Consider the following 9,830-nt stretch of genomic DNA (forward strand, 5'->3'; position numbering starts at 1 on the left):
GTGGGTAATGTAGTAAATAAAGTAAATAATTCTGCCTCCCTCTAGTTTTCGAAGCTTCTTTCAAAACCTAGCAGGCAGTTCACTATTAACTTTCCTTATCTACCACTTTGGGTAGAACTGACAATTCTCTTCTTTGTCCTCCTAATGAATGTGTTATGTCCTATCCTAGCACCAATCACGTTTAAGTGTGTATTCCCAAGCATTTGAGACATTAGGCTCACCATTACAGGGGAGGAAACCTTTCCAGGTTCTTCAGCTGGTCTATAAACTAAATTGATACCAGTCAGGTTAACAGGAGAAAAACAGTTTTAATTACGTATGTATGCACAAGAGTCCCACAAAATATGAGACTCAAAGAAGGGCCAGATATTTGACACTTACATTACATCCTGGCCTCAGAAAGGAAGTGGGGGCCCGGCATGGTGGCACGAACCTGTAATCCCAGCTACTCAGGAGTCTGCGGCAAGAGGATCCTTGAGCCCAGGAGTTGGACGCCAGCCTGGGCAACACAGCAAGGCCAGTCTCTTCAAAATAAAGGTGGGGCTTGGGGCTTCCAGGGGGTGGTGGAGACAAGTTAAGGGAGGATAAGAGGAGAAAACGTAAGATGAATAAAGGTTGACGTTTATGCAGATAAAAGTATCTCATCATACTAGTTGACTAGGAGCAGCTCTCTTTCTGGTACAGATTCCTTTAATTATGAAAATTTCCTTTAGAAATGTACATTTCTCTTTACAAAGGGACAGTTTTATCCTTTATTTTAGGCAGTAGTGGGATAAGTGAAGCATTTTCCTGTGTTGGCTGGATCTTATTTTTGCTGAAAGACATCAATATGCCAGAGTGGCATATTTTGGGGTGGCATATTCTGGACTCCTTCAGTTATAATCTGTGGTAGTGTGTCCTGAGCCCCAACACAATGAAATCAATCAACGTTCACCCTAACTAAAGGGGCTTTCTTAAATATTCTAGGAGAACCTCACCATCATGCATAGACCGTAAAAAATCCTTTAAAATTCAACCCAAAGGATAGTTTTAAAACGCGGCTTCCTCCAGGCACTTTTAATTGTTCTTAGACAGATGGCCAAACCTAGTTATGCGAACCGCATATGCTAAGAGAAAACTGACTAGAGCGCCAAGAAAATGATGATTGGCTGCCGGAGCTCAGAAGTTGCATGTTCTCCTCTGGCCAAAGCAGGCACTAGGAAACTGCTGAAGGTTCAGTTTTTGAAATACGGTTTTTGCATCGTAAAGAAAAAAGATCAACCTATCAGGAAGAACCGAGCACATCCCATCGCCAATCAAGAGCGGGAAAGAAGCCAAAGCCTGGGGATACCCACGCACCAACGAGGACGTCATTCTCCAGCTCCCGCCAATGAACGGCGGGACGGGGGGCGGGGCAATAGGCGGACCCATTGCCCTAGAAAACAAACAAGCTGCGGTACAACTGTCCTCACTAGCCCTCTCTTCCCAAGCTACTGCAGCCGACCCCTCAGCAAGGTGCTGATTTAATGCTTTCCATGCTTTGTGCGTGAGGCTAGTTACAGTGGAGTATCCCCTTCCCACTAAAGTAAGGCACTTCCTTCCAGTGCCTCCCCGAGAACTGCAGAAAGCACACTGGAACTTCTAGCTTTCCACCTTCACAGGAACCGGGAGCCCCGCGCTACCTGAGGGGGAGGGGCGGCCCTGGTACGCAGGCGCGCATGCTTTGTCGGGGGCGAGGCTGTGGCGGCCCGAGGTAACCTGGGAGGTGTATTTCTTAGGCCGGCGAAACCGCCCTGGCCGCTGAGGCCTTCGGGACTACATTTCCCAGGAGCCCCCGCGACCATGGGGCGGGCCAGTGAGTTCGTTAATGAGCTCGAGGAAGCCACGGCGCGGCCCACCAGGTTCCAAAACAAGGAAATGAAGAGGGGAGGCGGGACTGGGGGTGCCTGTGGGAGCCGCCGTCGCCGTCGCGGAGGAGGAGGAAGAGGTGGAGGAGGTGGCTGCTGCGGCCGCCGAGGAGTCCCTTCCTGAAGGCGGACCGCGGAGCGGCGGGCGGCGCGCGCGCGCGCCCGAGAGGCGTCTGTTGGAGAAGTGGAGCGGCGGTCGCGGGGGGAGGAGGAGGAGGGACTGAGCGGCGGCGGCCCCCGCGTCCCGTGCCTCTATGGGGGAAGCAGACAATGGATTATGATTTCAAGGCGAAGCTGGCGGCGGAGCGGGAGCGGGTGGAGGATTTGTTTGAGTACGAAGGGTGCAAAGTGGGACGCGGCACCTACGGGCACGTCTACAAGGCGAGGCGGAAAGATGGGTAAGAGCAGGGGCGGGAGGAGTAGGCTCTCTCGGGTCCTCGCCCTGCCCGCGACCTGGCGGGATGGGTGGGTCGGATCCCAGTCGGGCCGTGTCCGAGGGGCGAGGCGGAGGGGATCGCGGGGTCGCGTCCCGACACCGACTCCGAGGGGCGCCCATTCCGCCCGCCTCCCCCGCGCGGTCGCCGTCGCGCCCCTCGAACTCCCGCGGCGCAGCTCGGTCCGAGGCGTCGGTCCCGTCCCAGAGGGGCGCCCTCCGAGTGCTCGGAGACGGCGGCGGGACTCGAGTTGGGACCGCGGTGGAGGAGGAGTTTTGGGGTCTGGTCTCTTGGGGGAACGCGGCGGGCAGGCAGAGCTCCGCCGCGGAATTGCCGCTCCGGCCCTGTGTAGTGACGGTCGTTGTGGAACTTCCAATCGGCTGAGCGCCTTGCGGGGGCGGCGGTTTGAAACCTCGCCGGGGAGCCCGTCGGACGAACACGGCCTGGGGTCCTCGCCAGCCCGGCGGCTCGGACCCGCTGGGCACCGCCGCCCCCGGCCGCGATCTCCGCCCCCTGGGGCTGGCCGGCCCGTTGGCTCCTCTATGCGGTACTCCCATCCCTGTCGTATGCCCGGCGTCCCGGATTTCTCATTCTCACATTCTGAATTGCGTACCTTCCCCCTTCGAAGGAGACCTGATGGGCCAGCTGCATTTCGCAAGCGGTAACTTAAGAGTTGGCTCAGTTCTCCGCTAACCACCCTTTACCTCGCAGCCCCTTGGCTATCTTGGGTATTATGTCTTCCACTCCATCCTCTGCCCGATGACTGTGGGCTGGGGCTTATCGAGTACCTAGATTATCAAGAAGGGAATACAGAGTGACAAAGCTGGGCCTGAACCTTTGTTTTCCTAGGAGTTGGGGGAGAACTGTAGGAACACCTTGGGAAGCCTTTACTGATTGTCCTCTTAAGATAAGAAGAGCTGAATAAAGTACTGAGAATGCCTATCCTTGCTTGGTCCTGGAGGGCAGACAGCAGCTACAGCAGGGCCGGTGGAACCAGCTTCCTGGCAGGAATTACCCTCCCCCAAGGTTAGGGACCCAGGAAGATACCCTGTCCAGCATAGACTTTAAAGAGAGTCAAACTCTACGGAAGAGGATTGTAACGGAATATTTCTGAATACACTGATGATCAGCCACAATGACATTAGTAAAATTTGAAGTGCTGCTTTTCTTTGTGCGCGCTGTTATAATTTGATGTGGTTGGTATATGAACTCTAGGACCAAAGTAGGTTGTGTGCGTATGCACTAATTTCATAAAACAAACAACTCTGTAGTGTTTTGTCATAAGGTATCGTGAAAATTGCAAAGTACTATCCAAGTGTAAAGGATTATTATTGCAGAGTTTTTTTTTCTCTTGTAATAACTTGAACAGGCCTCAAGGTACTCAGTTGTTTCTCATAATTCCTTTAATTACCAGGTGTCCTTGAATGCTTATCATAGAATGTGAGTTACTATAATTAACATATTTTGGTTTTGGAATATCCACTCTACCTGTTATACTAGTGTTCTTGTGGGAATTTTATCAGATATATTTGGGGAAAGCACATCCAGTTTTCCTGTTTGGACACTGTTAATAAATCTGAGGTGGGTTTTTCCCATACTCCTCATGCTAACTTTGTAATATACTTTAGGTTTTAAAAAATGTATTTTAGTGGGTTTTTTTTTTTTGTTGTTGTTGTTAAAATAGCTTTCTCTTATTAGGGAACTTTTGAGAAGTTAAAAATTCTGCTTCTGAATTGTATTTGAATAGTATGGGCTTATAACAAAAACCAGATAATTCCTGCTTCTATATTTTTTGAATATTTTTCCCCTCTAATAAAGTGCTTGATTCGAATACACTTCCTTTTTGAGTGAAATTTGTTAATTAGAATGAATAAAGCTTCTTTACTAGAGTAAGATTAGTTTGGTTGTCTTCAAAATATAATGCTCTTTTTTTCTAAAAAAAAAAAAAAGTCTCAGGGTCTGAAAGTGTTAGTTTAAATCACTATGTTATGTATAAGAAAAACCATAATAAAGGCTTTTTTCCTGGATGAAAGATCTGGTTGAGATTTGCAACTTTACAGTAAACACCCACATCTCTTGTGGGTTGGTAGTGGGATTAGTTTTATGTTCATTGATACCAGCAATCTGAAAGAACATCTGTGTCCTTTGGGTTCATGTTAAATTTTTTTTTTTTAAACTGTTTTAAACTGCGAGGCAGATTTGCATAGTAAAGGATTTTACACTCTGATCATGGTAGATTACAGTTTAGCTCTTTCCAGATTTTATTTTGGTTAACTCAGAAAATGCATAATGCTGTTTTAGGGAGCCAGAAATCACATAGGTTACATTAAAGAGAAATGATTTTGGTATATATAATGTAGTATATAACCAAAACATTGTTCAGGTCTTTAGAAGAAACATTGAAAGAAGTAACTTAATATATCATTAGAAAAGTTTAATACTACAGTTTGCAAAATCTTAAGTTATTTCCCTTGAAGTATGACTTTAGGCAGTATTATATCACATAAATTTATAACAAGCTGGAAATGCAAGATTTACATCTGAGTTTTTCACCTTTAATTAAAAATGTTATTTGTTCACCTTTTTGTTTTGCACGAAGAGAGGCTTTTGACCCAACTCTCCTTTTTATTTAATATTTATACTTTTGAATATTTTTTGTAGAGACAGCGTCTTGCTGTGTTGGCAGGGCTAGTCTTGAACTCCTGGGCTCAAGTGATCCTCCTGCCTCAGCCTCCCAAAATGCTGGATTACAAGCGTGAGCCACCATGCTGGACGTCCAACTATCTTTTTCTTAAAAAAAAAAAAATCTGGCTTAAAAGTTGCTCTTTTTTTGTTTTTTCGTTTTATAGAGACAGGGTCTTGCTGTGTTGTTCAGGTTGGTCTTGAACTCATGGCTTCCCAAAGTGCTGGCATTACAGGCTCATGCCACCACACCCAGCCAAATGTTATTCTTGAAGAGGAACAAGTTCAGAATATTTTTGAACTTTTTAATACAAGCAAGAATTCATAAAATAAATTTTCTTCATTATTAAGAAGTCACACATGACAATTTATGGTTACAGATTTCAAGACTGCATTTCTCCAGTTAGAAACATTTAAAAATGTGATCGATAAAGCAATATTGTTAAAAAGTTCTTTTGTTGGCTGGGCGCCGTGGCTGACGCCTTTAATCCCAGCATTTTGGGAAGCCGAGGCAGGTGGATCACCTGAGACCAGGAGACCAGCCTGGCCAACAAGACGAAACCCTGTCTCTTCTAAAAATACGAAAATTAGCCAGGCGTGGTGGTGTGCGTGGCTGACACAGCTTACAGAGTTTCTTTTGTCAGGGTTTCAAATGAGTGGTTGATGACTACATAATGTATGTCATGAAATTCTTCACAATAAGTACATGTAGATGTGTATAGCTAATAGGTGCAATAGTATTTGCCTGTGTTTGATGGGTTTTTCACAATTGGTTTGTAATTAAATTATTGTATTTGCATTTTTATTGGATACTTACAGAAGATTAAAGATTTGTCAGTATCATTAGAGGATTAGAACTTTCCAAAGTTTTAGATCATCTAGTTCAATTTCATCTTTTTAAAAATGAGAAATCTAGAGCTTTGAGAGGTTAACTGTCATGCTCATAGTGTCACAGCAGAGATAGCCTGTAATCCACATCTAACTTAGAGTTCTTGCATTTTCCTTCCAAATACCATGGGTGGAAAAACAAAAAAAGGCCATCTTACCTCCTGTCTTGATAACTTACCATATAAACTTTTTTCCGTGCCAAAAGTGCATTTATACACAAAAAAGGGAAAAGGGAAATTATCATATATAAAGGACATTTACAAAGTAGGAGTGCAGGACTTTAGATTCTACTACATGTAGCTGCTGCTTTTCTTTCTTTTTGAGATGGAGTTTGCTCTTGTTGCCCAGGCTGGAGTGCAATGGTGCGATCTCAGCTCACCGCAACCTCTGCCTCTTGGGTTCCAGCGATTCTCCTGCCTCAGCCTCCCGAGCAGCTGGGATTACAGGCATGTGCCACCACGCCTGGCTAATTTTGTATTTTTAGTAGAGACATGTTGGTTAGGCTGGTCTCAAACTCCCGACCTCAGGTGATCCACCTGCCTCAGCCTCCCAAAGTGCTGGGATTACAGGCGTGATTACGGGTGTAATCCCAGCCTCCCAAAGTGCTGGGATTACACCTGGCCATGCTGCTGCTTTTCATCTGTTTTTTTCTTCATCCTCACTCTCAACACTTTTGGCCATTATTTCTGATTTGGATAGTAGCTGATTGGTCTCTCACTATAGTCCAAGATCCAGATTGCTGTTAGTGTCATTTTCCTATAAAATCAATCATGTCATATCTCTTTTTGGAAAACTAAACTTTTGCTGTGGCTTATACTATCAGATCTGATCTCATCTCTTTCTCTCCTCTCCTTGCATGAATCATGCTTGAGACTTAAATCAGATCCAATCTTAATTCCTTAGTTTGACATGTAAAGACATTTGCATTCAGACCCTGAAGTCTGTAGTCTTTATACCTGCCACCATTTCTTTTTTCCAGTTGCATTCAAGCTATATACTTCTGAAGCATTGAACTCATACTTTCTGGTACTTAAGTCCTTTCATGTCTCATTTTCTTTGCTCTACATTCACTCTAGAATTGTGGTGGTGTGCCATTCTTCCCTCCCCCTTTTGCCTTACCTTTACAAACCTGTCTGCTCATACTTCAATACCCAACTCAAATTGCTTTCCTCCTTGAAGCCTTCTCTTAATCACTTGGTGTACTCCTCAGCTGTGTTTCTACCCCTTTGTTCTTACGTATGTAAAGTCACTGTAAGTGATACTAATATGCCTCATAAATTACTAGCTGTAAAAGGATCATCATTCTCTGTCCAGTGCCTTGTAGAGTTGGTCATATAATACGCAAAATTCAATTAAAAATGCCTTTTTTTTTTTTTTTTTGAGACAGAGTCTCGCTCTGTCGCCCGGGCTAGAGTGCAGTGGCCGGATCTCAGCTCACTGCAAGCTCCACCTCCCGGGTTCACGCCATTCTCCTGCCTCAGCCTCCCGAGTAGCTGGTACTACAGGTGCCCGCCACCTCGCCCAGCTAGTTTTTTGTATTTTTTAGTAGAGACGGGGTTTCACCATGTTAGCCTGGATGGTCTCGATCTCCTGACCTCGTGATCCGCCCATCTCGGCCTCCCGAAGTGCTGGGATTACAGGCTTGAGTCACCGCGCCCGGCCTAAAAATGCCTTTAATTGGTAAAGATGCTTCACTGATCTTAAAAGCAGACCAAATTCCTTTAAAAACACAAGTTTATTTACTTTTCTTAAAAAACAGTGTTTTCAGTAATTGTTTTGAAAGCCTGAAATACAGTAATGTTACATGAAATAGGTGGTTAGATGTAAATATTTCTAGTATTTTTTTTCCTAAGAAATGTGCTGCTTTTCCAAACAGTTGATAAATTTCTTTTTTCGTTTTTTTCCCTTGAGTGTGTCTCACTCTGTCACCAAGGCTGGAGTGCAGTCATGCAGTCCTAGCTGACTGTGGCCTTGAACTCCTGGGCTCAAGTGATCTTCCTGCCTCAGCCTGTTGAGTAGCTAGGACCACAGGTGCACATGCTGGCGAATTTTTGTTGTTGTTTTGTAGAGACGAGGTCTCACTGTGCTCACTGTATTACCCAGGCTGGTCTCAAACTCCTGGGCTCCAGTGATCCTTTTGCTTCAGCCTCCCAAAGTGCTGGGATTACAGACATGAGTCACTGTGCCCAGCCCGTTTCTTTGAACAGATATTGCTAAGAAAAATAGGCATATTTTTGAGAAATAAATATTTTCTCTTAGGCCGGCTCTTTTAGAATTGCTAGACTAGTAATCTGTCTTCTGTGCTTTTACTAGCTATTTTATAGAGATGCTTAGAAAATATCAGTATTTACATTTTAGGACATCTTTTGTTTTATGGATTTATGGTAAAAAATTAAGTATCTTTAACACTTAGTAAATGAAGTGGACATCTGTTTAGGTTTAGCTGGTTTGTCATTTTTGCAATGCAAGCCTTCAAAAACTTTTTGAGGCCTAAGGGAAATTAATGTTTTCTTTTTCAATGAAATTTGATAATCTAGAGTAGTGGTCAGCAAACTTTTTCTGTAAAGAGGCAGATACTAAATATTTTGGGCGTTTTGGGTTACACTGTCTCTGTTGCAATTACTCTATTGTAGTGCCAAAGCATCCACAGATAATACGTAATCCAATATTGATAAGGATGGGTGTGTTCCAGTAGACCTTTATTTACACAAATAAGTGGTTGGCTGAATTTAGTCTGCAGACTCTAGTTTGCTGACTCCTGGTGTAGAGCAGTGATGTCCAAATATAACTTTCTGCAGTGATCTGAAAATGTTTTGCATCCGTGCTGTCCAGTATGCTAGCCACAAGCCACACATAACTATCGATTACTGGAATGTAGTTAGTGTGATTGAGAAACTAATTAGTAGCTATCACACTGAACTGTGTAGGTTTAGAGTCTTTGGATGAGTGGCTTAGCAGCAAATAATTCTCTGACCCATCAAGTGACCTTTCAATAAAAATGTTTAAATCAGGGTGTGGATAAATAGGAAAACTGTTATGTCTTCTTTCAAGTTATAGGAGAAATATTAAGGCTGAAATAGCTTGATAAAGCAAATCGATACTTGAACTATCAATTTATGAATGAAATCAAGGATATTGTACTACTTTTTCAGAAAAGTATTTTATGGCCAGATGAGGTGGGAGGATTGCTTGAACCCAGGAGTTTGAGGCTATAGTGAGCTATGATGATGCCATTGCACTTCAGTATGGGCAACAGAATGAGACTCTCTTAAAAAAAAAAAAAAAGGTATTATAAAAAAAAGTTTGTAAATAGTATATATGCATAAAAATATACAATGTGGCTGGGCGTGGTGGCTCATGCCTGTAATCCCAGCACTTCGGGGAGGCCGAGGTGGGCAGATCACTTGACGTAAGGAGATCAAGGCCAGCCTTGCCAACAGTGAAAACTGCATCTCTACTAAAAATACAAAAAATTAGCTGGGTGTGATAGTAGACACCTGTAATCCCAGCTACTTGGGAGGCTAAGGCACAATAATTGCTTGAACCTGGGAGGTGGAAGCTGCTAATATTGCACGACTGCACTCCAGCCTGGGCGACAGAGTGAGACTCTGTCTCAAAAAAACAAAAACAACAAAAAACCACCAGTGTAACATAAGTCATCCCTTTCGCAGCCATTCTTTCCCTATTTTAGAGGCAATCATTCTTGGTTGTCCTTTAAGAGGGATTTTCTTTCGGGGTATGTGCATGCGTGTTAACTTAAAGATGTCATTAAATATGACATGCTAGTGTGCTGCACACTTCTCTATTTTTAGATCATGGCTCACTGCAGCTTTGGCTGCCTGGGCTCAAGCGATTGTTTCGCCTCAGCCTCCTGAGTAACTGGGACTACAGATGTGGGCCATACCCAGCTGTTTTCTGTTTTTTTTTTTTTTTTTTTTTT

General features: G+C 44.1%; 1 protein-coding gene across 4 annotated transcripts in view; it reads left to right on the plus strand.

Annotated features, from left to right (window-relative positions):
• The first annotated feature begins 1,422 nt into the window (after nucleotides 1–1,422).
• Nucleotides 1,423–9,830, plus strand: part of CDK19 (cyclin-dependent kinase 19) — a 237,785-nt gene continuing 229,377 nt past the window's right edge. For 2 of the 4 annotated variants that reach the window (XM_011970635.1, XM_011970636.1), the window contains exon 1: nucleotides 1,805–2,284. In XM_011970635.1, the coding sequence (XP_011826025.1) occupies nucleotides 2,157–2,284 (128 nt within the window). In that variant the 5' untranslated portion in view covers nucleotides 1,805–2,156. Of the gene's footprint in view, nucleotides 1,495–1,670; nucleotides 1,733–1,804; nucleotides 2,285–9,830 lie in introns of those variants that run through there. The other 2 variants (XM_011970639.1, XM_011970637.1) reach the window with 2 other exon arrangements.

This window comes from Mandrillus leucophaeus, unplaced genomic scaffold, assembly GCF_000951045.1.
Source record: "Mandrillus leucophaeus isolate KB7577 unplaced genomic scaffold, Mleu.le_1.0 Scaffold96, whole genome shotgun sequence".
NCBI classification, from domain to species: Eukaryota; Metazoa; Chordata; class Mammalia; order Primates; family Cercopithecidae; genus Mandrillus; species Mandrillus leucophaeus.